Source organism: Hyalella azteca, unplaced genomic scaffold (assembly GCF_000764305.2).
Source record: "Hyalella azteca isolate HAZT.00-mixed unplaced genomic scaffold, Hazt_2.0.2 contig5956, whole genome shotgun sequence".
NCBI classification, from domain to species: domain Eukaryota; kingdom Metazoa; phylum Arthropoda; class Malacostraca; order Amphipoda; family Hyalellidae; genus Hyalella; species Hyalella azteca.
This window is the reverse complement of record NW_025936130.1, coordinates 82924-110537: the sequence shown is the minus strand read 5'-3', so window position 1 is coordinate 110537 and position 27614 is coordinate 82924. Positions and strand designations below refer to the sequence as shown.

Below are 27614 nucleotides of genomic sequence, written 5' to 3'. Positions count from 1 at the left end.
AATACAACATTGTTTTTATTTATCGCTCATCAGAACAAAATGAAGCTTAAGCAATTTAAGAAAACTACAAAACCCACGAAGCAACATGTATAAGGTTAGCTAAAAATACTTTCAATGTATAAAAAACGCAATAATTGAAAAAAAGGACCAAGAAAAACAAAGATTCATCGATGCTTACGTATATTGTGATAACAAAATATCTGTACAACACAAATAAATCAGGACACAAATCGTACTACTTACACAAAAAAGCAAGTTACACTACCACAAATCTCCCATGCCTCCACACTCGTCTGTTTTCTGGTCACGACTGAGCGGCGCTGTAGTCCAACAAGCTCTTCGATCAGTAATCTATTATGTTCGATATCAACTAAAACATCATTCCAGTTCCAAATGTAAGAGAATAATTTATGGTAGATAACACACGGACACTAAGAGTGAGTTAACGAAGACATAATATGAATAGCAATTAATTTAACGTCCCGCATTGGAGAGAAACAATTTTTCGTTGTGAACAAAATGGGGCGTATAGGGCGAGCAGATGTTCATTGGTCTTCAATTAGAAATCGGAGGATGCGTAAAACTCTTTTGGTATAATAAACTGAAAAATACGACCCGCTTTGTCATATTCCGCATTCAGTAACTATAAATACGTACGTAAATTAATCTAATGGTGTTTGTCGGTTGTGCGAGCAATTGCACGCATTCGTTCACAAAAAATATTCGACTAAGAGTCACAAATATTCGACTAAGAGTCACAAGGCCTTATTTGTTTGTTCTGACGTGTTCGTATCATGAGATTATGAGGTGTCTAATACTTCTTATATGACTAACATCGATGTGAAGGATCGTGTTATTTCCATAGTTCTTATCCTGGTTAAGGCGGTGGAGTGACTTTCAAAGAGTAATGATAAGCTATAGGAAATAAATGCAAACTTCAAATCCTCTTGGAACAATGCCCGACCCTAACCAATGCCTACAGCGCCTCGGTATGCCAGTCCAGAGAACTTTATTACCTGACGAAGATGAAGGTGGGAAATTAAACTTTGTTTCAAGAAAATATTGGTCCAGATATACCTGAACAGCGAAAGAATGTAAATTTTATTCATGATCCAAAATCAACATCACTAGAATTTGCTTTATGGATGAATGTGATCCGGATCGAATTCACAGTATACATTTTATATCTCCTGGTTAATATTATAAGAAGCTTTGCAGCACATTACTGATAAGATTTGATCACCTAGACGTCGTACATACACTAGGCGGGATATTGAATAATCTAACAAACTTATTATTGGTAACAAGAGATGATGGACAATGTCCAAGTCAATAAGATTCAGTTGCGAGATATATACTCTGTCCAGGTACAAGTGGTGTCACTAGTGTAACAGTTCGAGTCGGTTCGTCAGTATATTAAAGAGAACAAGACACTATTAATACTAAGATGAAACAAACTAGAGATTCAAAACATCACGGAATACCTACTGCGAGATATTTTGACAATTTTTCCTCCACTTTATTCTAGCTATTGCGCATAATGATTTTCTGTGTATCTGTATGAGTTTCTTTAGAATGCATCTAGTTCAACGCTATAAAGTGTGAATGGATCAATGGCTGTGAAATGGGAGGAAATTGCTTATTTATGTTATTTCTGTATCGTTTCTGAAATTGCCTTAAACATGATCTGAAAAAGATTATGGGAGTCAATACCTCCATTGATTGATTTTTTGTTCATGGAGAGAATCGATGAGCATTGATTAGCAGAGTGGGATCAGAGTGGGATCAGAGTTTGATCCCACTAAAGCTCTTAATAAATCCTCCAAGTATAATTAAAACATTCATTGCGTTCAGTTTGATCACACACAAGCTCTGTGTAAATCCTGCTGTCCTTCCCAAATCATTCATTGTGCACGGCTTGATCCCACATGAGCTATGTATAACTTTTGGTTGTTCTCGTGTGTCCGGTGCAGGATAATGATATAATTCTTTAGACAAGTCTTTGGTGACTCAGAAATGTTCAGGATTAAAATGAACGATGTGGAAATTCTGGTCGAATTTCACCCACTGATCTGCTTTGATATTAACGCTCGTTGTGTACAAGTCTGCGTATAAAGCCCACTTGTTAGCGCATTTTCTCATTTATGGAAATAAGGCGCTATTGTGCTCGTCATGTCCGTCCGTCCGTTGTTTTTATACGGAATTTCTGAAGCGGACTTTATGAAATTCTGCCGTCTATCTTATACACATGAAAAAATTTTCGGATTGCTAAGACTCGTAATATTCATGAGTAACTGTAACTCGTAGCCTTCATGTCCAAAGAACGAGTCATGAAACTTCAATACTCATGTTAAAATTAGATTGATTCGTTATATTGTAGCTGAGGTAATCGTGAGAAATATCTCCGAATAATTTTTGAACGCTATTTTCCCCCCATCTCCTTACCATGAACAGTCTTGTCTATTGTTCATACTTCAGCAATCATTTCCCTGCCAGACCACTTGATGTAGCCACTTTACATTTATATACTGCTAAATTGGCAAGAAATTCTATTCACAATATCGTAGAATAAATATCTCTTATTTGCACTAAGAAGTTCTTTCTTCTTTCGACAAGTATCTTATTAATAAATAAGAGACTTATAATAATGAATATCTCTTATTTGCTCTAAGAAGTCATTTCTTCTTCCGATAAGTGTAGTAAAGTGCTATAGCCGCCACCACGCTATCGCCGGTCATGATGTGTTCTCTACAACTCAAAACCGAGTTTGTGAATGATGTATAAGGGTGATGACTCACCCACCTTATTCATCAATTTCAGTGAACACATTTTCCTAATTTCTCGTACTCTAATCACTCAAGAAAGAAAAGTTCAATGCCAGCGTGAGCTCGGGTAATCCTACGAGTGTTTCAAGTGGTCCTAATAGTGATCAGGCCACTGCAATAATCTACCTTGGATACCAAGTGAACCATCATCAAGAAACACAATCCAAGTCATCAATGTGAAGAAAATCCCACACTGTGAGAACGTAGCAGACGGGCCATGAAGAAGGTGGACGATGATGGGCGGCTGAAAAATGATTTGGAGGTCACATGATCTCCATACATATCCATGAGGTCCATGTGGAGGTCTCAGCACATGATCTCAGGCTTGTACATACCCATGCGGTCGATGGGGTGGTCCTATAAGAGGCAAAACATGGCGGGGGAAAGAGGGACACGTGTTAGCAAAACAAAAGCTAGGCACTTAAAAGCAACTCAAGAGGTTAAGCAGAGTACAAAATTCAGAGACATAATCCCAACATAAACTGAGGCGTGGAAAGCAGCGGTGCACTTATCTCTCTACCGCCTGACATGAGTAACCGGAGCAATATTGTCACAAGCCTACTTCCCAAAAAAGATACGGTCTAGTGAGCGCAAAATGACTTGCACTGATGGTTGCCGCCACGTACGACAACTTTAAAATGTTCTCTGTTGCGTACAAACGTCCTCAGGTTGCTACACTCAATAGTTTACGTATAATTTAAGTTGAAAGTTACGTATGTTCCCGGAGAGTGACATACGGCGGTAGAGGGTTCAAGTACACATACCTATTCAAAAAAAATGACCGCAATTCACTTTTTCTCGCTTCAAACCAATCGGTGATGTCATTGACATTATGTCAATTAAATGAAGTCAATTCAATCCCCATGTTAAGTGGAAGAATAATTTTTGGGTTTTCGACACTAATGAAAAGGATTGCATTCGCTATCATCGTCCTCGAGCAAGAATTCTAGATGGTCGTTATGAGGCGGACTATGAAGCATTGAAACGGCCTTTTTAGTTCAATTTTCAATTAATTTTTTTTAATTTATTTTTTTTTTCAATCTTCAGTTGATTTAAGGCACTCGTGGCACTTACATTGTAGGTATCTTCAATTTGTTGCCGATAACAAGAAGCGTTTATATTCATGATAATAATCCGCGCGTATGTCAAGTCCAAAACAAACAATACTTCTGAGTAACACTGCACGATGCCAGTACTTGTTCGTCTCTCGCCCGCAGTTGCCCGCGCTTTCCACGCCTCAAACGTTAGTTCGGAAATATGTAAATAAATAATATGGAAGCTCAAATACAAGCTGGTGTTCAGACATGCATGTGAAAAACTTACAACGCATTGTGCTTAAAAAACCAACACGCAGCCACACACTCAGTATAGCCACACAGACAGCGAGTTTAATATCGCTGTTTAATCGAGTTTAATATATCGGACCTATTATTATTGTAAGCAGTTCATATGGTCACAGTTCTTTCGTGCCATCCATTAAATTAATAATTCAGTTTTTCCTGCAGTAGACCTAGCTTTCTTGCAAAGTCTACAATAGGAGCCCCATTCTCTCGTACTCCATTCAGTCTTACAGATTTACAATTAATTCGCTAATAAAGTTACAACCAAAGGAAAGGGTGATGTCCACGTTGTATCACATCATATAAATAGTCATCCAAGTCTAAAAAGTAGAGTGTTTTTAGTCGAGGTTAATCGAAAACAGAAATACTGAACTAAAGATAAAATAAAAAGAATAATGTCAAGCAAAGGTTTAAAATTGAAATAGGAAAATTTGAGACGAATAAATGGTACTTGAAGAAAGCATTCGAGATAAATGATTCAATTCTCAAGTCGAATACTATGCACAAAAACTAAGGTCAGAGAGCAAATTTTCCTAATTTTTTCATATTGGCGCTGATAAAAGCAGAAAGCATAAGGTTGGATGTAGCGAGACTAAATAAAATTGCCCTTTTGATATACAAAAACATTGAAATACAGTGTATTAATTAGATCGCCTCCCACAAACTCACAAAGTGAATTCACTAAAAGAAACTAATATCAAGAGTTTGCAAAATAAAACTGCATAAGAAGCAAGAAATAAAACAATGTTGCTATAATATATAAGAAGTTATTGGAAACTCGCCCACCTTATTTACAGGCGACGTGGCCAGAGCAAGACTTCTGATGCGCTCTTGTACGGTGGCGACTCTGATGTTGCTGGTCGCGTTCGACACTTTATCGTTATTTGTTTCTCTGAGTGATTGTGTAGAGCTTTTATTATTGCTGTCATTATTACTGCTATTGATGGGTGATGACGCGGGTGGAGATGACGATGTGGAAGAGCCCCGGTATTTGGAGGAGGTAGAGTAAGGCGAAGTGTAGCTCGGAGAGTACACGGAGTTGTACTTTGCAGAGGACGTCGTGGTTGTAGTTGAGGTTCTGGTGCTTGAATTTGTCGGTGTGACGGCCGTGGCAACGGTGGTAGGGTCTTTGGATGATGGCGTGGATGTCGGTTGTGAAATTTCTTTTCCGTTCGCGGCAACGACCATTTTCACAGGCGTTGAAGATTGCATGTCTCTGCCTTTACCGACAGGAAAAGCGGTCGAATTTCTTTCTTTGAGCACCGAAGATGCAAGCCGATCTGTTTGAGCTGCGGTGGGAGGCGCTGAGGCTTTGATGACCTCCGGCTGGGGAAGCCCTGTCGCACTGTCATCGATATCCTCAGGTAGCTTCATCCGACAGTCCGCCTTGGGGGAGTTCTTCGGGGAGCAGCCGCCGATGGTTAGCCCCATGGACGCGAAGGCTTGGTAGTACTGGGACACGTAAGTGAGGACGGACAGTCGGTCGGGCACGGCAGAGTCCACCATGTCTTCCGGGTCCAGGAGGGCGGGGATGCCAAGCTCCTCTTCGGCCACGCGGAACGCAAGCTCGTTGTTCTCGAGCGCGTTGGCAGCGTCCAACGAGTCGAAATCTCTGCAAAAATACCCCGCGTTATTAACGATGCCTCAAAATAAGTAATCTTTATTTTAAGGAATGATAATAGTTTAATCTCTGCATTAGTGTGTTTATGCTACTATAGATTTAGTAACATTTTCAACATGATCATCTGTATGTAACGAGCGCTTGTTCATCAAGAAGCCAGTCCAAATATTAGGTTAAGTTTCAAGAGATACTTGAACGATGAGCAAAATGTGAAAAATACAAACAATTCACTAATAAATTCTACACGCTTCATGATTTCTCAATTACGGTACTATGAACGCCATCCAACTAAGCGACACTTCCATAAAAATGCCTCTCTCCTACTAAATGTTGCAGTGGAGGCCTGAGACTATAATATCGAAACTCTTTTAGGAAAACGTAGCGGCCAATTTATCTTCTATAATTGGTAAGCTTAGCGTGTAAAGCTATCACGTATTGGCTGTTGGAGTCAGCCAATAAGCGATAGCCATTAAGTCATAGCCAATTACTGATAAACTCTGGACTGAACTCACATGAGGTCGGGGCGGTGGGCATGTATGAGCGCACAGAAGGCAAGACCGTCCCGCCACGCGGTTGTCATGTTGTCGACGCTCACGCCGCGGTAGCCTGATGTCGACCGCCGCGCCCACACCTCCAGAGCCTTGGTGCCACGACGCTCTACACTCATCACGCCTGCAACAAACATATAGGTTAGTTCACAGCCTTTGAAATGAGGAAATTATTTATCGTTAGCCTTAAAGTGACCACGACGCTCTACATTCATCACGCCTGCAATACACATATAGGTTAGTTCACAGCCTTTGAAATGAGGAAATTATTTATCGTTAGCCTTAAAGTGACCACGACGCTCTACATTCATCACGCCTGCAATACACATATAGGTTAGTTCACAGCCATAGAAATGAGGAAATTATTGCTTGTTAGGTTTTTAAAGTGCCACACAGAAATTGGGAAATTACTAGCGTTCATTTTATTGTTTCAATAAAATAATTCAGTCAACTAGGAATCAGTAATCACAAATGCAAGCAATAATCAATAATCACAAATGGTAAACTAAAGCTGGAATTCGGTAACGCAGTTCGAAATTATGAAAGAGCTTTAAAGACTCAGAAAGATGGAAGAGATTATTTATTAGTTACTAATGTAGGGGCTTATCAAGCAAACCAAGAGTGTTAATCACGGTCAGAAACGACCTTGCGAGACGCGTTGTGTGTAGGGAACCTTGCATACCATATTTGAACGTGACACATGAGGCTACGCTCGGGAATTGCGTATAAAAACTTTGTTTTGTGTCGAAAAATCAGGAGCACTGCATCATAATACATAGCTTAATAGTGATGGCAGCAGCAGCAGCACGACGTTAGTGCGAAAAAGGTATTCAGGTAATAAAAATTCAGGTAGTAGGAAAACGATATTATTGACGAAAAAGTATACGTCAGCAAAAAATCCTTATGGATAGGATAGCTGCTATTTTTTGTAAGAGAATTTTATATTTTAAAGCTTTCATTCATTCATTCATTCAATGTTTTATCGTAATTTTGACAGAACTAATTCGCAATTATAAACACGAAGTCGTGAAAAGATGTTATGTTATAGATATTACGTATACCAATCCGAAAAAACAGTGATTACATGTGTAGTTTATTTTTAAAAAGTTCAGAGCGCAATAAAAAGCCAAGGACAAACACCGAACTTACGCAGGCACTTGAAAAAAATTCGAGGAAATTCAAGACCAGATGTGAATTTCTCCATTAAACACACGAGGGAAGTTAATTTAAAAAGAACGGTCGCTGGACCTGCAACTGGCTTCCTGTTGTTAAAATTGCAACACGTTTTGATAAAACAAGGACGAAGTACAAAAAAGACCGAGAAAATATTTATAACAATTAAACATTAAATAAATATTAAGGGCGAAATATGAAAAAAACGACGGTAGCTCTGATGTCACTAGTAGTGCTGGGCGATGCTAGAATTACTTTATTAATTAAATTTGCAACTCTTGGACAAGTATCAAGGAAACGGTTTGTTTTAAATCGCTTCACATAAACGCGACGAATTAGATATTGAATTCTTCGAAGCATTTCAAGTCTCTATAAGCTAAAACTAAAAATGGGTCAAGAATAAGCATTAAGGATACGAATTGATGCAGTTGAAAATAGAGCTGATTCTTCATTCCAGCAAATATAGACAGCAGACAATTAATTGGTCTCGATGCTTACCACGCAATAAATATTTCTTAAATATCAAAATTGAAACAATATAACCTAACAATCGTGCCTGACTTTCATTACCGGCGCCGTGACTTCACAATCTATAATACTTGAAGAACGAATCTCGTGTTCTTTTTCCTAAGAACATCTCTATTATGCCAGACCTTATACAAGATATTCTATCCATATGTCGTGACAGGTGCCATGGAGCGATATATATATAACCTGCTTTATAATATAGTGCATTGATGAACTCAAGAACCGTTTTAAACATGAATATTTTTCTTGATGCGAAAAGAAAAAGTAGTAAAGTTTTTAAAAATTCTTGTGAGTCTTTAGAAAATCTTAAATTTTGAAGAAAGCATGATACTGTAGAAAGAGTGTCACTTCATTTGGCCTATGAGGAAAAGGGTCATAATAACGCAGACTAGTTTAACAACTAAAAGTTTCTTGCGATTACGGGAACTTAACAAAACGAAAAATGTACCTTTCTTTACGCAAGCTCACGAACACGAAGTGCATCACGGAAAGAATTGAATGTATCAAATAAAAAATGATTTGCAGCAATAATACAAGTATAAGCAAAGATACCATCCATGACTATGCCGGATTTATATGACCCATGATGTAGAAACATGCCGCTTGAATCAGTAACAATTTAGTAATAGTAACATTCAGAACAAATTAAAACAAAGGAGTTCACAATGCAAATAAGCTTATTCTTCGATCCAAAAACGCATTCAAGAAATGTCCGTGCTATAAGTTACAAATAAAGATGAAGCTCCAAGCCAATGGGACTTGACAATTTTAACTTGTCGAGAGCAGAGCGCTGCTTATCATCCTGGCGACGCATGGTGGCCTGTGCCAGCAACTGGCGAGATAAGAGATAAGAGACGAGCATGAACGTGAGTTGCACTGCATCCAAGTGTTGCACTGCCTGCCACATGAACGTGAGTTGCACTGCATCCAAGTGTTGCACTGCCTGCCACATGAACGTGAGTTGCACTGCGACAAAGTTTCGCATTGCTTGTATGACAAACGCGAGTCTTACAGTAGTCCACTACTTTAAAAAATTGATTTTAACGAGCAGAGCAAATGCTATAGAATTATCTGACACTCTTATTTTGATGAAGTCTGTGCGAAATTACGTGTACTAATTTAGCTTCATATTTTCAAGTGCGACGCAAATAATTAGAACACGGAAAAGCATTAAAAAATAAATTCAAATGATAAATCCTTACTGGGTAGTAACGGACGAGGGAAGGTAAAAAACCACGATTGAGAAATAAATGGCTTTAACAGTCAAAACGAGACTGTTGTTTTTTAATAGTTTGTTTTGATGAAAAAGGACGGTTAAACATTGGCATTAAAATCAACCACTTACTAATTCAGTACACTCGAAAGAACGACGTTTTTACTAAAACAATAAATTCCAAAAGCAAGATAAGTCCGTGCTCACCTGCCGCAAATCTTGCGGAATACTTTGTTAGGAGCTCATGCAGATACTGCAATAGGAACTCTTCGGTTGGTGACGCTTCACCAACAGTTGGTGACGGCTGACGTTTTGCTAGTGACGGCTGATGACCAGCCGGTGACGGTTGACGTACATCCGGTGACGGTTGACGAAAAGCCGGTGACGGTTGGCGCATCGCTGGTGACTGTTGAGTAACTGCTGGAGACGGTTGACTTATTGCTGGTGACGGTTGACGTATTGCTGGTGACGGTTGACGTATTGCTGGTGACGGTTGACGTATTGCTGGTGACGGTTGACGTATTGCTGGTGACGCTTGAAGTATTGCTGGTGAAGGTTGAGTAACAGCCGGTGACAGTTGACGCATCGCTGGTGACGGTTGACGCACTTCAGTCGATTCTTTCCATCGACCCTCCCACTCCCCACGACGACCACGCCAACCACCCACCATGTTTGTGTTCTGTTTCTGTACACGATTCCATTTCCATCCTTTTGTTTCGTTCGGTATCGATCGTTCAAACCCCATCCTCCAAACATCAGTCTCCAATGACGAGTTCAACGTTTCATTGGTTGAGTTAGGTAAAGCGGTTTCGACACGAGCACACGGAGGAGAAACAATCAATCTCCGCGGAGACAAAGATGACCGGCCAACAGACGGTGATTCTTCAGCCCGCAACTGGTTTTCTCTAGTACTTTTCCACTTCAGTCTCTTCCTATCTAGACTTCCTCCTTGACGACTTCTTCCTTCCCATACGCCTCTCCTCCCTTCCCAATCCGACTCCGGTAAACCAAGAAGAAATTCTTTATGCTCACGCCTCCCATCCCAAAATCCACCAACGCAATCATCGGGCCAAACTAAACTATCTACAGAACCTTTTCCACAAAACTCATCACTTGAGTTAGTTTTAAAATTTTGTGTCATGTCGAAGTTTTTTTTTATACTGTCGTCGCAAGACACCTTTTCTACAGGCACATCAATTCCGGACTCCAATTCTGCATCGGAAGTCGCTGCATTCGAAGACGAGATATGATGCAAATATGAGCGTTCATTTTGAGTCTGTTCGATGGAATCATTCCTATTTAATCCAGTAGGCTTGAGCGTTACAGACTCTAGAACAAGAGGGGTCAAAAACGAACCTTCAGGGTGAGGCAAAACAGGCACTCCCCTGTTCTTTTTCGGTACAATAGCATCACTGCTAAGCTTACCGGTTGCTGCAGCTTCAAGGTATTCTTCCCATTGCTTAACATTACTTTCGTAAATTTCACGAGAAGTGCGGGAGTTTGAGCGAGATTCGGAGGAGTCAGTGTTACTCTCGAAACTTTTCCTAAATTTTAGGGATTGAAATTGAGCGCTTTGGCGATCAGCAGCAGAAGATTCATAAGAAAATGATTCCACAGTACCTGCATCTCCAGTGGGTGATTTATCATCGGGAAGCTTGGTCAATGTGGGGAAGTTTCTGACTATCTCGCTTGTTTTGATTGAAAATGTCTTCACTGTTGAACCATCTATTTCAGAAAACGTGTTCGACTTCAATAATTGGGTTTCATTAGAGTCTTCGGGAAAGTGCACTTTCTTTCCAGTGAAAGAATTCGTAATTATATCTTTCGGGAAGTCTTCAGTTGCCTTTTTACCATCGATTTGGCACACCTTTATTTCATGTTCAACATCACAATGATCTGCATCAATTTTTTTTTCAAGAGAACTCGATGGCACTCGAGCAACTTCAGTTGTTGGCAGCTGTTCAACTGCGCCACTAACACTCACGTTCGACTTTAACTCAAGCATTTTTTCAGTGGACGCAATCACAGTGGTTAGCGTCTTTGAATCAGTTGGCCGTGAAATAATGTGTTCTTTGGGAGTTGCAAACAAAAACTGATATCGTTGATTTTCAAATTTTGAAGATATGGTTGGGTCATCATCAGGTCTTCTTGCATCATTAGTTGCTGCTGGAGCAACCAAAGATGCAGTGATCGGATATTTTCCAAAATCAGAAGAAGTTACTGAGCATATCTTGGCAGGAGGTTGTAACCCAAGATTTTGAATTCGTTCTTCAGTTGCATTTTCGGAATCTGAATCAGGACTTCGAGTGAAAGATGGTACATCTTTGGATGTAAATATGCTTAGAGAAGATGAACTAGAACTGTCCACTAAGTGACTCTGCAACTTATCAATGTATTTCATTCGAGATTGTAGGTCCAATGAATTTACAATTGTTTTTGTACTGTATTTTTCGACCCTCCTTGTAGTCTGAGAATTTGACCATTTATCAGAATATTCGGCTATTTGTTTAGCTTCCGCGTCTATATCCATGTGAGAAGCCAATAAAGGAGTCTGAGAATGTGTCCAAGTCCCGAAATTCGCAGTAGGATTCGAATACATTCCAGTAACATGGAGGACATCAGGTGCGTTGTTCGACCTGGCCATTAAATCGTCAGTTATGCTCTTAGAAATATCAGACTTCGAAGTACAGCTTTCAGAAATAATAGGTTTCACCACTGTTTGAGTGGTCGGTGACGTGATAGAGGAGACAGCCGTTGCTGGTTTCAAGGATTCCATCATTTGACGTTTAGCATCGTTGTGAGTGACACAGGAAGAAGCCGATACCGATGTTTGAGAGGGCAGTAAATGTTTGAAATTAAATTCACTGTTCAAATATCTCCCAGTAACTTCTTGATTAGATTCTTTGTCCGATGTAGTCGTCAAAACACAACTACAACTCTCATTTATAGCAGACTCCGATGTATGACTCGCAGTAGGGAGCTCAAGTTCTTCCGGCAATGTTGCGTCGGTGGCATTAGCCCCATTAGAAGGTGACGCAAGAGATGCGACAACTACTGCCAAATTCGAAGAAGATACCAATGCTGGCCCTATACCACCCGAGGGTTCACACTCGGGAGCCGTGTCGATAACTTCCTGAGCAGAATGATCAGGTACAGCAACGGCCATAGCAACAACAGAAGAAGTTAGGATTGAATGGGAGGGAGTTTTGACACTCGCCTCTTCAGGACTCGTCAAAAATTTCGTTCTCTGGCTCTCGTGGCTGGTAGAGTTCTGATCGATATCATAAATTTCAAGTCCAGAAATTTCAAATTTTCTTTGTTCGTCACCAGTAGTATTGCTATGGGATTTAACAGCAAAATAAGCAGTAGATGTCGAAGTAGAAGCAATCATTGACTCATCATTTGCGATATCAGATGCGGACGTTAAAACATCACAACGGCTGTTAGAACTAATTAACTCCGAGGAATGACTTTCAGGTGGCAAATCAGGTTTTCCTGGCACCGAGTCGGGAGGATTGCCTTCATTGGAAGGTGGCGGAAGAGCAGCAACAACCACAGCCAAGTTCGAAGAAGCTACAATAGCAGTTCCAATTCCACCCGAAGGTTCACACTCGGGCGCCGTGTCGATAACTTCCTGAGCAGAATGATCTGGCACAGCAACGGCCATAGCAACGACAGAAGAAGTTAGGATTGAATGGCTTGGCGGCCTGACACCCGATTGAAGTGTTGTTTCCCCAATTTTATTCATTTTCCACTGGTTTTCCGTAGAGCCTTCATCGACATTGCAATGTTGAAGTTTAGCCATATCAGCCATTCTAGACTTTTCATCAGTCATGGCACGAGATTGAGACTCAACGACTGATGTCAGCATATAAGTTGAAGGAACCTCAGCAACCGCATGAGCATCGTCCAATGTGCTCATCACTTCATCACAACTCGCAGAAACGAGACGTTCAGAATGCTTACTTTCAGATCCAAGTTCGAGCCGCGTTGCTTCTGCTGACTCTGAGTAGCTTTTTTCGCATGTTGTTGACGTAGAAGAAGTAACCACCGTAGCCGTTTTTGATGTTTCTACCATTTGACTATCTGCACGGCAAGCGGCTGGATGAAAAATATGAACCGATTTTTGAGAATTGACTCCAATAGCATGAAACTTAGATGTTTGGCTCGATGTAGTCAAAAAATCACTACTGTTCGATGTAATTACAGATTCTGAGGCATGACCCTCAGGTAGAAGCTCAGGTTGTGTCGGCACTATCGGTTCGCAGGAATTTGCTTCAGTGGAAGGTGATGTGAGAGCTGCGATAACAACGGCCAAGTTCGAAGAAGCTACCAATGCTGGCCCAATTCCACCCGAAGGTTCACACTCGGGCGCCGTGTCGATTGCTTCCTGAGCAGAATGATCTGGGACAGCAACGGCCATAGCAACAACAGAAGAAGTTAAGATTGAATGAGACGGAGGTTTGACACTTGAATCCTCAGTTTTCCTCAAAAATTTCATGGCCTGGCTTTCGCTTCTAGTAGAGTCCTCAACGATATCATAACTCCGAAGTCCAGGCTTTTCAACAATTCTTCGCATGCCATCAGAGTTGCCACAAAATTGAACAGCAGTCGTCGTCAAAGTTGAAGCAATTCCTGAAACATTTTGTATGTTATCAGATGCGGTGATAATAGCATCAGAACTGCTGGCAGGAATAACAAACTCCGATGAATAAGTTTCAGTTGTGAGCTCCGCATTTACTTCACCTGTATGCTCGTCTGTTTCTAGACGTCCAAGTTCATATATCTTAACCGTTGTTTGCTCATCAGCATTGGCACGACATTGATAAGAGATGGAGGTGGATGACGTCGAAGTTGACGCAATTCCAGCTTTCTCTATCTTATAAGATGGTAACTGGGGAGACAATGTGACTCTAGAGACGTCTGGAACGACGGAGGAAGAATTTGTACGATGAGAGTCGACTCGATCATCATTTATATTACTGATGCAAGGTGCAAAACTTTTAATGTTATCTGTGGGTGCGCTTTCTTGAAATCCAACAGATAGCACAGTAATGTCCGAAGTTATTTTTGTCGGAGTTTTCAAGACTGATGTTACATAAGGCGAGTTCTGTGTTGAAATCTCATCTAAACTTTGATCTTTCATACTGTCACGCATAACATCGGAATTACTTGAAGATGAGTAAATGCTCGATATGCTGATACGTTCTTCGTTTTCTATTCGAGATGACTTAAATTCGACTTGTGATGACGCATTTTCTTCTTCCAACTTTAAAGAATCAACGAAAGTGGGCTTGGTTATTGCAGATTTTGATTCAGCAGTTTTCTCGACAAGGGAACCAAAAATATTTATACCACCTTGTCCTGTCAAATTTGGTTCGGCCAGAGGAAGTAGCGCAATAGCCGAAAAATTTGTACTACACTTTCGATCCGTTCCAATTTGGGGAATCACTACACTGATTTCGTTTGTTGACACAACAGACTTTGATCCCTGAATTGAACTGGGTGCATTTGTCGAATTTGAGTAATCTAGAGACTCAGAAGATTCCTGAAGTGGAGATGTCAAACCGGTTCTGTTAATAACGGAATCATTCCTTCCGGCAAGAGAGTTCGTTTTTATTGCGGACGCCAGTCGAGAATTTTCTCTTGTGGGCTCTAAATGTTCCACCATTTGTAATTTTTCAGCTCCACCTTTACTTTGCAGATCATTGCCGTCCATTGTCTGGCTTGCACTATCTAACATTACAAATAGAGGCTCTATGCTGTAAATTTTTCCATCAGGTGTGAGGCATGGCAACGAACTTCGGGCGTCATAGTAGGTCTCTTGAGCTTCATCAGCAATAGAATCGGTACGGGTTGGCAAATCAACTTTCTTCTCGTCACTCAAAGCATTCAAAACAAAAGAATCGGGAGCCACATTCGAAACATTATTCATGGCTTCAACAATTGGGCTTGGTCTTACATCTGCTGTTGAAATTCTTGAGTTTCGTGCACTCGCAACTGCATCGCTTGCTGAGGCAGAATCGTCAAGGTAAGACGACCGGTTAGATGATGACAAGTCCTCAACAAGGACTGAAGTTTCTTCAACGATGTATACTGGCTTTTCGACACTGGGTGCTGAACTGACAGGATAAATTGTTGGTGATGTATCTCGCTGCAAAGATGTGGCTGGTCGACGCCCTGGATCTTCGATAAAGAGCCGATTTTTGTGGGACAAATCAGAACTATCAAACGATTGATTCAGCGATGAAGATTCCTTCTTACGAATTGTTTTAATTATCGTTATCTCAGTAGTTTGTTTTATTTTAGGTTTCTTTCTCCGTTCACGGCGTTCAACGGATTTTTTATTCGATGGAATTAGGTTGCTCGTGTGTTTGTCATCTTTATTTATGACACGAATGTCAGAAAGTTTTGACCTGTTGAGCGTCTGAACATTGGGTGATTCAATCAATTTGCCCTCGGATAGACTTTTGATTGTATTGGAAAGTTTCCTTCGTTGTTCAAAGTAAGATATCATACTACTCACATTTACCGGTTGTTCATCTGTCTCAAAACGATCGATGTTCTCAAATGATTTAGATCGGGCGTCTGATGTCACACTTTTCTCCAGTGATTTTCGATCAGGCAGAAAGTCAAAAGACTTGTTATGAAGAGACATCTTAGAAGGTTGTTCAGCCGATTGCAATGACTGTAAAATGTTATCGATATAATCTTCTTGCTCGGAGGAGCTACGCAATGTTCCGGGGCCATCTTTTATCTTACGAGTTTCTAATAATTTATCGTCTAACGCTGGATTGTAATCAACAAATGAACGACCTACCCGCTCAACGGAGGCAACTTTACTACCGTACTTGTAACTCTCTGAAGATTGATGCTCTTCGCGAGACTGAAATTCGTTTTTAGACGGAACATGATTTTTCGGCTGGGTCATTTCTGAAGCATCTGGAAGATGTGCTAAAGATGGGATGTTGTAAATTGTTGTGATTTGAGTAGATATATTAAAAGGTGCCATGCGACTTTCACTTGTTAACACAGATTGGAGACTTTTAGAAGGAACGGGACTTGTGGACTGAGACAGACTCTCACCAACCGGAGACATAACTCGACGGTACGAGTCGAGAAAAGGAGAATTGCTCGTTGACAAGTTTGAAGTGGTGACAACAGTAGACGACGAGTTTGTGCATCTGCCGTATGATAACTCAGCGTTGGACATCGGTAATGGCATTGCAGGAAAAGGTGTCCTGTGTTCTTGAGTTTGTTCGTCAACAGTTGAAAAATAGTTTTTCGAAGTGACGGAAATGGAGGAGCTCCCATGGGCTCTATTATAACTGGGGTTCAAAGGAGGATCTTTCAAAGACCGTTTTTCCCAGAGCGCAATGCCAGAGACAACACTAGGCAATTTTTCTTCGATTATTTCCCCGCCTCCAATGCTTTCTGAAGTCGACACGCGCTCGTTGAATCGTAGATTTTTTCTTGATTCAGGCGATTGTTGGTCATGGTAGGTCCCAGTCCCAAATGATGACCTTCCATAATTTAGCCCCTGGTCTTCGGAAACGGAGGATGTGGATCGTCCGAATGATGATTTTGAAAATTCACTTCTAGAAAGCTTTTCAGAACAAGAGCTCCTGTAATCTTTCGAAAATACGGAAGCACCAACCGAAGGAATAGAATTGGATTTTCCAAACTTAGAAAACTTGGACAAAACTTTACCACCAAACAAATTGTTCAGAAACTCGTCAAAATCGGCAGATATTTTTTCAGCCTCTTTGGCTAAATTAGTAGTCCTTTTCTTGTCAGGCTTTATTTCCATTTTAGAGTTTACTTTGTCGAATCGAAACATTGTTCATAAATTTGTAGTATGTAAAATCTGCACTGCTGAATAACAAAAGATTATTTCTTTATAAATACCGATTTTTTTTTGCAAATACCTAAATTGTTACATAATTGAATATACAAACGAATATCATTAACAATTATGAGCATTAGTTCACAATGAAAACTGAGCACCGATGAGATCAAAGTCATAAAGTCAAGATCAATAAAAGATTTTCTGAACGAATGATGAAAACAATATTTTGCTATTTTCGTACATTTTATGAATTAAACGGGGCACAAAAGCTAATTAGCAAATATATTGATTTTTGAAAAAGCGATACTCAGGGTTGATGTGAAGAAATTAAAGGAAAATCGAATAAAAGTAAGTAAAAAAAGCATGATAAATTTGTGACTACTCAACAGCCAAAAATATTGAGATTGCTGCGTTCAATTTCTCTGAAAGTAAAACTGAGCAATTGGCATAGTCAGGACTCAGGCAAATGAACAACAATGGAAAGAAATACTTTGTAGCTTTGCAAAGCTCGTTTTAGACTAAAACTATCTCTTGAACACTGTAAAATCAAACTTATTAAAGATAATTTAGAGGAAAATAAAGACAAAGAAGTTCTCTATGCAATGCTGAGAGCACTTAACAAGCAATTAAGCACACAGCTAACTCTGAATAGAAAATCACACTAAAACTGATGTATAGAAAATTGAGGAATGCGGAAATTTGTTAACTAAAAGCCAGAGCTTGGGAGGACCGAACGCCGAAGCAGGGCCCGAGCGCAGCACTGCAGGCACCCGAGCGCAGGGCGTGGTGCTCCTGCTGCAGGTGGGCAGCTGCGGCAGGTGGAGGGTGCCAACGCTTGCTCAGAATACCTCCTCAATATCGGCCACGTGCCAGCACAGCGCTCGAGAAACAAATACTGAGCAGCGACATAATCAAGTCGCACACGCAAATAATCGTACGAGTGTTTATTTAGAAAAATATACAATTAGGACAGTCGTCCAAATGCCAGCACAGCGCTAGAGAAACAAATACTAGGCGACGACATAATCAAGTCGCACACGCAAACAAATAATCATATGAGTAATTATTTTAGAAAAAAATACAATTAGGACTGCCGTGCTTCATTCGTGAAAAAGATAAAAATTTGTATACTCAACGTAAAATGTACGAAGATCTCGAAAAAGTGATGATTGTATCCTATTCAACACAACACGAAAATTTCGCAGTACAATTGCAATTTTACAAGCATTCATGATCCCAGAAAGTTGCGAGGCGTGCCCAGGGATAACCTTGACACCAAGACGGAACTTGCTACATAAAATTCATGAAAATTCACTTGCAAATTCTGATTCTCGAGGTGGTGTTTGATCAAAGATCTTCAAAATAAGATAACGCTTTAATGATTAAGCATTACCTATAATTGCTTTTAATTAAAAAAATAAACATACTTAACTCAAAAGAACACGTTGGGAGCAGGAAGAAAAGAGCCGTATTTATCAATGATAATTCATATGATTCAATATGTAACGAGGCAACGATTATTGTCAGAAAATTGTCAGTTTCTATGCCTTAATATTATATAAGGAAGATAAAAAAAAGCCATCGGGCACAAACAACAAAAATTTAAATGACCCGATAGACTTGAAATTCATGTAATGTCTTGAAAAAATCCAAGCTTTCCAGACGCAGTAGATATACGAGCGAGACAAGTGGCGCAGCGATGACCCGGTGAAAATTAAGTGGATGTTTAAAAAATTAAATTATTGAATTTAAATTAAGTGAATGTCGCTAGAATGTTTAAATTCATTGGATGTCGCTAGAATGGACTCTCATACACTCAGGAAAATGGATGTGTCTTCCTGTCCAAATACTGACACACTTTCTGCATTTAGCTGCGATGCGATATTTCGTCGGGTTATATATACTATCGGCATCGGTCATCCCAGCCCGACAGGGCTAGGATGACAGGGCTAGGACATCCTGGCCTTGTCGGCTGTGATGACAGGACCCTACAAAAACAAAGAGTGCATCGATATAATGGACAAAAACTCCGAAATTTCTTCGAGTGATGCAAGACAGGCTAGTTAAATAAACACGATACGACTCGTCAAGAGCATATCAAACGACCTATACACTTGCACAACCCTCAGTAAGAGAGCGTTGCACATAAATGTTATAAAGGATAGAAGGACCTGGGAGTTAAATACTCGAGGATAATTCAGACGGCGGAGATCTCCCGTCCTTCCGTTCGTTTACAAAATTTGACCGATCAAAGAAGAGAGGTGCGACAGAATGTTAACCTGAGAACTTACTAAAATTTTACGAAAGTGAGATTTGCATTATAGTAGAACTTGCGACCACATCGAAATTTTGATTATAATCTGCGCAGAACTTACGACCACCTCGAAGTTGAAGTTTGGATTAAAATAGAACTTACGACCACCTTGAAATTGAAATTATAATATGCATAGAACTTACGACAACCTCGAAATTGAGGTGTAGACCATAATTGAGCTTACGACTATGTTAAAACTGAGATTATAGGATCACAGTAGAACTTACGAATATGTTGAAATTGAGGTTAAGATCATCATACAACTTACGACCACGCTAAAATTGAGGTTATGATCATCATACAACTTACGACCACGCTAAAATTGAGGTTATGATCATCATACAACTTACGACTACGCCAAAATTGAGGTTCGGACCATCAATCAACTTATGACTACGTTGAAATTGAGGTTAGAATAATAATAGAACAAAAGATCACAGACACCCCAAAATTTCCCGTCCCAATTGCTTTCAATCAACACGACACTCCTCTAGTAGCTTTAATAAAAAACCGGCAAACCTCAACGAAAAAAAATTGAAGGAGAGCCATTAAAAAAGTAAGCCACCCGCGTAGTGGCTTTCTCCCGTCATTAGTTATTGAATAGCATCAGCCGAGACCGGGGAGAGTCTCGTTATCAAGAAATAAATCATCCCCCAATTACGGGACAACATCACTAAATAACGGAAATGATAAAAGGAGTGCACTTGTTCATTAAATAGAAACAATAACAGGTTTAAAAGCCGACGACATGAATCTTGAGATTACAAAGCGATACTCCACACAACAAACACAGAAGAAAACCAAACGAATCAGTGAAGAGTTAAACCTACGATGGTTGTTCCTTGTTTAATCCTCTACCGCCTGACATGAGTAACCGGAGCAATATTGTCACAAGCCTATTTCCCGAAAAAGATACGGTCTAGTGAGCGCAAAATGACTTGCACTGATGGTTGCCGCCACATACAACTTTAAAATGTTCTCTGTTGCGTACAAACGTCCTCAGGTTGCTATACTCAATAGTTTACGTATAATTTAAGTTGAAAGTTACTTTAAAATGTTCTCTGTTGCGTACAAACGTCCTCAGGTTGCTATACTCAATAGTTTACGTATAATTTTATTTGAAATTTATGTTCCGTAGAGCGACATACGGATGTAGGGGATTAATGCAGAAGCTTCAATCAAACATTTTTTCTACGTTGAATTGAAGCAAGAAAATTCGTGAATGTTTTCGGCGAGCCTCGGGCTAGAGAGCGCGGCGCGGTGAGAGCTTCAGGGCATCGGAACCTGCGCCTGAGGCCCGACCCAGTGACTTGTATGCCTACACCGTCGGCGCTGCTACTTTCGTGGCTACTGCTGCTGCTTTCGTGGTTACTGCTGCTGCTGCTTTCGTGGCTACTGCTGCTGCCACTTTCTTAGCTACTGCTGCTGCTACTTTCGTGGCTACTGCTGCTGCTACTTTCGTGGCTACTGCTGCTGCTACTTTCGTGGCTACTGCTGCTGCTACTTTCGTGGCTACTGCTGCTGCTACTTTCGTTGATGCTGATCCCGCTGCTGCTACTTTCCTTGATGCTGATCCCGCTGCTGCTACTTTCCTTGATGCTGATCCCGCTGCTGCTACTGATACTGCTATTACTGGTGTGGAATGGGATAGCTGCCACTGCTTCTTTCGGGGCTACTGATTTGGTGTTCCTGAGTGTGGCTTCTGCTGCTTTTGGAGCTTCTTTTGCTACTATCATTCTTATACCATGCATGATTGCTGTTTCCTGCGTGACTACTGCTGATGCCATTGTTGATAGTGTGGCTATTACAACTGATTTCAAGGCGACTGATGGTTTCGGCTTCTGCAGCTTCGTTACTGTGGTCAATTGTTTTCATTTCTGCAGTCATTTATTACATTAACTGATGGTATCTGTTGCAACTTGGTGCCGCCATTACTCCAATTAAAACGTTTCCTCGAATTTTCTAATCATGAAGCCTAAACTTGAACAAGGTAGTACTGAATTGATTGCTCAAGACTTAATTCAGCGTCTTTAGAACGAATGAAAACAATTGATGCTCGTCTGGTAAAGCATGATAGATGGTCATGTGTTAATACCAAATGTGAATTATCGCTGGCCGATGGTCGGATAGTACTTCTGTTGGATTGGAGCGTATGAACAAGAACCTTTAGGCGCGAGTGCATGGAATACAAAGGAACATGGTGGTGTTGTAACTAGATGGATTTGTGCCATGCCTGTAGGTTTAAAATTGAAGTGGGGACTTTCAGTGTGGGATTAAATGCAAAAAGGCCTTAAAATTGCGTATTTTTTATATTAATTTGTATGTACAGTGATAAGCTCTGCTGTAGGCATAGCTCCTCTGCAGTAATGAGAAATTATATTGCGCGTGACCTCGTCCAAATTAAAGAGAATTCATGATATGGTGAGAAATTTATCGATCATGTAAATAAGCGTTTGCACGTAAGTAGAATGACAAGAATTCTTCTCATGCGAATTTATAATGACAGATTTGATTTCTGAGGAAAATTGAACTCATTGATATGAGATGGTTTACTTATGTATTTTGTATACATGCAGCCAGTCAGTTCTCAACTAGAACGTCCGTGCAGAGATCAGCCCAATCCAATTTGGACAACAAATAAGCATTGTAATACTGAGCAATAATTCCAGGAAATTTTAGTACGCTGATGATAAAATCTGGAAGCGTACGAGGTAAACTTCGCAATTATTGCCAACTACGATCAACACGCTTAATAAGGTCATAAATGAGGTCATAACGAAATATATTTTACAGCGTAAATGAGCTTATGTCGAACGATTGTTCACGATTTACGCAATTGTTGGTTTTGGGTACTATATACATGTGCCTATATACACTTGGTAGTCGTGACACACTCTCTTGCATACATAAACTTTCAGCACTAAGACGTGCCGGTGTGAAGTGGACCGCCAAGGATCTGTCCAGCATATACAATAGGGACTGGCTGGCTAAGCAAGAATATCAAGTTTCGCGTCATGAAAGGGAATTTGAAGGAGTCCTCAAAGACCCGTGCTGGGCATGAGACCTCGGGCTCGGAGGGCATCAATTTTACCTTTCACTTATCCTCTTGGGCATATGATAGTTTCGCGTGAAAAATTGCAATGATTGGAGAAGACAATCGCCCAGAGAAAGCAGAGCGGCCACTTAGCTTCGATCATGATAGCGAACTGTTGATCTCGAGTCTGCGAAAGCCTGCATAAGCGATCTAGGCAGGGAAACCCGATTTTTTTCTATGTTCTTCGCCACCTAGCGAGTTTACCCGAAATACGAGGGCCAATTTTCAACGGCTGAAAATTAGTACGACAAATACACAAAAAATAACCGCTGATGAAAAAAACTCGTTCAAATGTTATTTGGTAACCGTTGAACCGAGAAACAAGTCTCAACTCCTAAAGGTATCAAAAAACCGAAGGGAAAGAGTAGTAAAATGAGTAATCCCTGGACTCGGGTAAACAGTACCCGACCAGGACACATAAACAATAGCTATAACCGGCACATGCATAATGCGGAGCTTCTTCGGTGCAGTTTGCACAGGTAGGCCATAAAACAGAGGAACATTCCCAGGTGTTTCCACAATGGGGGGCAAGGGTCGTAAAAACTTGAAGCGAAAAGATTAAAAGCTCAGGTGACTCTGGATTATCTCCGCTCTAACAACCCATGAAAAAAATAAGAGCTCATTACTATAAAGACAAGGAAGTAAACCATCAGAAGAAAACAAACTCTTTGAACGTGATTCAACGTTGAACGTCATAGCAATCCTCAGAATTGGTTTAAACGGAACATGTGCCTGATTTAATCACTGAAAGCATTTCCTCCACGTAATAAGTAAAGCAAAACCAGGACAATACCACGAATATAGTCTGTAAGCTCTCAGGTACCTTCAACGAAGACGCACACGACGACAGAAAAGAGGAGGTATACGAACCAGTAAGTTACGGCCGAATAAAATGAATGGGCAGCAGTTCTTAAATACGGGTCCATGTAGCCATCACTTCAATCGCAAGCAATTAGGCGGTAAGTGGAAAGCTTCTCTTTGTTGTTTCCTGACGCTATCGGCAAGTGTCTGGCTCGAACACCGCGTTCACATGAAGCTCCAATGGCTGGCCACAGACTCGTTAGGAATTCGTTACGAAGTCATTATTCTCGTGCATAGGCATTAAAAATACGTAAATTTGTACATTATACCACCTTAACTGCGTAAATGATAATAGGCGCGTTAGTACTAGTAACATAACTTGGTAGAAAGTGTGAACGCGACAAAGCCACACCGCGGAGAGCCAACACTTTTTCTGTTTGTGACGCGGAAAAACTTTTTGGGGAATAAGCCGCACCTTCATGAGCCAGGGAGTCCCGCTGGGCAAATTACAGAGCGGCCGACCTAGGACACCTCATCACAAAAGCTGGACGAGCTCCACACTCTTGGCTTAGAAAGAAGTATGTGGGTCACTCGTGGAATAAGAAGTGAGTGAGCGTCTGAAACTCCCCATGAGTGGTATCGTGCATGACTTGAATAACAAACTCTAACGATCAAATCAAGGGTACATATGGTAATGGTATAGGAATACCCAGCGTAGAAAACCATTATCTCTTGAATCTAATGGACGACAAAGCTGATAATATACTATGTATAGTTGCAATAGACATTTGCCTTTAGTACTGTAATTTTTACATACTATATACGTATACATTTCCTTTCCATGATGCAAAAAGCACACCAGAGCGTAAGCACCGAAGCATCATTTAACTGAAATCATATCACAAAACAAATCAAAAATCGTATTTACTTCGACCTCATATGCATCTCAAAATTTATCGCGTTATACAATAAAATGGCAACATGAGGTTGACAAAACCTTACCGGGCAGGATACCGATTTAGACAGCAGGTAATCCATCACTGATTACAACATGGGAAGAAAAGGCAAATCAATTACGGGTGCCTCGAATTGAGTGTGTAGTTAGGGCGGCAATTAGTGGCCACTTCATGTCACAGACACCTCGAGAGCGCGTCTAAAGGTTACGGAGTAAAGAGTTGGGTAACGAAAGCGACTCTTGCAAATAAGAACACGTGATGCAACCGGGGACTAGCCTAATGTATAAGTGAACCTGAAGTCTAAAGTGTAAACTGTACGTTGTCAAAAGTGAAAATATTCATAGCATGGGGTTTTTAGTTCTGTCATGGAACGTGTAAATAGCAGAGGAAGATGCGGTGATGCCGCGAAGACGAAATAAGTAAATATGTCGGTCATCCTTAACCCTCTACCGCCTGACACGAGTAACCGGAGCAATATTGTCACAAGCCTACTTCCCAAAAAGGATACGATCTAGTGAACGCTAAATGACTTGCACTGATGGTTGCCGCTACGTACGATAACTTTAAAATGTTCTCTTTTGCGTACAAACGTCTTCAGGTTGCTACACTCAATAGTTTACGTATAATTGAAGTTGAAAATTGTGTTCCCAGAGAGTGACATACGGCGGTAGAGGGTTAAAGCTCATCGGGCATAGGTATAGTTTTAGGAATATTATTAAGACAAATGAAAACCATATTTTCTCTAGGGGACGTAATTATTTAAATAAAATTTGTAGTTTGTGTTGATGAATTCATAATTTTCTTAAAATGAACGTTGCACATCAGTTTATAATTAAAATCAGGGGTATAGAAAACATGTTCTTACCTTTTCGAGTTGTGAATTATCTCAAGAGACTCTAGTATTGAAGAACTGAGACTACAAACCAATCAAATTATCATACAGGCCAAACCAATGGAAATCTTTATATATTGTGAAGCGAACGTTTCTTGTGCCGCTAAGTTTCTTATCAGCAAATATTAAAAATCAGCTTAGGCCCGCACCAAAGGCTATTATGATCGCAAAGCCTATTATAATCGACAGTTAACATGAATAGAATCGTAGCCAAATGCAGGGACGGTGTTAAGTATTAGGCCGTGAGACGGTGGTTGTACACTCCTGCACCTACACGAGCTGGCGTGCGAGTGTGGCCGAGCAGCTGATCGAGAAGAGTATATCCTTATGAATGGCGTCAGGGATTGTGGGAGGACCCTTAGGGTGTGGAGTGATGGGGTGTGGAGTGAAGGGGTGCGGAGTGACGGTGGGGTGTGGAGTGAAGGGGTGCGGAGTGACGGTGGGGTGTGGAGTGATGGGGTGCGGAGTGACGGTGGGGTGTGGAGTGATGGGGTGCGGAGTGAAGGCTGCTCGTGGAGTGACGTTTGTCTGTGTAGTGGCGTTGGGTTACGGAGTGACGTTTGGTCGCAGGATGATGCGTGCATGGGTTGTATTGGTTGCTTTAGCGTGGCATGTGTCTTGGTTGCAGAAATTTATCTAGGTTGTAAGGGTTACTCTCGGATGGCATGGTGTCTGGGTTGCAGAATGCTATCTAGGTTTGTAAGGGTTACTCTCGAGTGGCATGGTGTCTGGGTTGTAGGAAAGATGCGCAGAATACGTAGAGGCTTGGGCGCTACGTGATCGAAAGATAGCAGCCTCATGGCCAGCGCCCGACCAGCTCATAAGCACGGCCTATAACATATGAGCGCACAATACGCACGGTCAATATGGGCGCACAATACGCACGGCCAACACATGGGCGCACAATACGCACGGCCAACACATGGGCGCACAATACGCACGGCCAACACATTGTGCCACGAGACGCCAGTTCTCTCACAAATTAACGCACAGGGAAGTGATCTACAGCGCCGCTCCGTACGTGACACTTGGCACGCCACTGGTACTGCGCACGCCTTGGCTTACAGACCAGCATCAGGCGCTGGAGCTTACAGACCAGCATCAGGTGCTGGAGCTTACAGACCAGCATCAGGTGCTGGAGCTTACAGACCAGCATCAGGTGCTGGAGCTTACAGACCAGCATCAGGTGCTGGAGCTTACAGACCAGCATCAGGTGCTGGAGCTTACAGACCAGCATCAGGTGCTGGAGCTTACAGACCAGCATCAGGTGCTGGAGCTTACAGACCAGCATCAGGTGCTGGAGCTTACAGACCAGCATCAGGTGCTGGAGCTTACAGACCAGCATCAGGTGCTGGAGCTTACAGACCAGCATCAGGTGCTGGAGCTTACAGACCAGCATCAGGTGCTGGAGCTTACAGACCAGCATCAGGNAAGGGGAAGGGAAGAATCCAAAGTTGATGCGGGGGGGAATGAGGGGGCAAAGAAGAGTCTGGTCAGGGCAGAGACTAGACTGCGTGGCTCCGCCAGAACCTGCTTCCAATCTAGACATGTTGGCAACATGATGGGCGATAAATATGGCTTAAAAACCGTGTGGGTTAGTCGAGTGCTCTCGGCTAGGCGCGGGCAGACCCAAGAAAAGCTGTAATATTGAGACAAATATCAACGGAGATCATCGCGAACGACAAAGACCATCTTCACTACTATGAGCGTCAAACGAGAAGAAATTAAATGCATGGGTTATGTATTTCAGACTTTCCCAAATATTCAGACTGTCTTCGTTGCTGACTTGAGAAGATTATTTATTTATCTTTTTATTCTTTGTTAACCAGCGAGAGGAGAACTCCCCCGATTACATTAAAACTTCGAGACACATAAAAAGTGTCTCGAAGTAAAAAGAGTCTTTGAAAAAAGTGTCTCTGAATTGGACTCAGGTTTCATGGGAGCGTCCGACGCTGAACCGCGTAGTAAATTCGGCGGCACGATCAGCAGGCAGAGATAGGCCTAAGCAGACCCAGCCGACATCGTCAGATTAGCAATTAGATGTAGGGGACCATGAGCACTTAGAAGCTAAGAGCGGTAACCGAACACGTTGTGCTAGTCATCCTGCCTTGCTTTCGTACTATCGACAATATCTTCAATTAAAATTGTGAACAAGAAACACGGTCCCAAATGAGCTTATTGAGATAAAAGAAGATACTTTCGTGCAATGCTAAATATGGCTTAGAAATTGTGAGTTGTGGGAGTAGAAGCACGTGCAATAAATTGTTTGTAGGGTACACAGAATTCCATGAATTTGAGTCAAAAACTGGTGATACAAATTTACCTTATATTACGTAATATTGAAAACTTGCAAAACACGTTTGTGAAAAAAACAAGAATTGAACTAATGAACAGAAATTACTAAGTCTGGTTAGTGGTTACGAGACAATAAAAAAGTCCTTAGCCAAGAAATCCTTTTGA

At 41.1% G+C, this 27614-nt stretch overlaps 1 protein-coding gene across 8 annotated transcripts in view; it reads right to left on the bottom strand.

The window, feature by feature from the left end:
• The window catches only part of LOC108671167 (proteoglycan 4), a 79566-nt gene that overhangs the window by 10154 nt on the left and 41798 nt on the right, over positions 1-27614 (bottom strand). For 3 of the 8 annotated variants that reach the window (XM_018158655.2, XM_018158656.2, XM_047880703.1), the window contains exons 2-3: positions 6299-6458; positions 4952-5777 (exon numbers count right to left, since the gene is read on the bottom strand). In XM_018158655.2, coding sequence (XP_018014144.1) covers positions 4952-5777; positions 6299-6458 — 986 coding nt within the window. Of the gene's footprint in view, positions 1-163; positions 3183-4951; positions 5778-6298; positions 6459-9455; positions 13686-25127; positions 25434-27614 lie in introns of those variants that run through there. The other 5 variants (XM_018158652.2, XM_018158653.2, XM_018158654.2 and 2 more) reach the window with 4 other exon arrangements.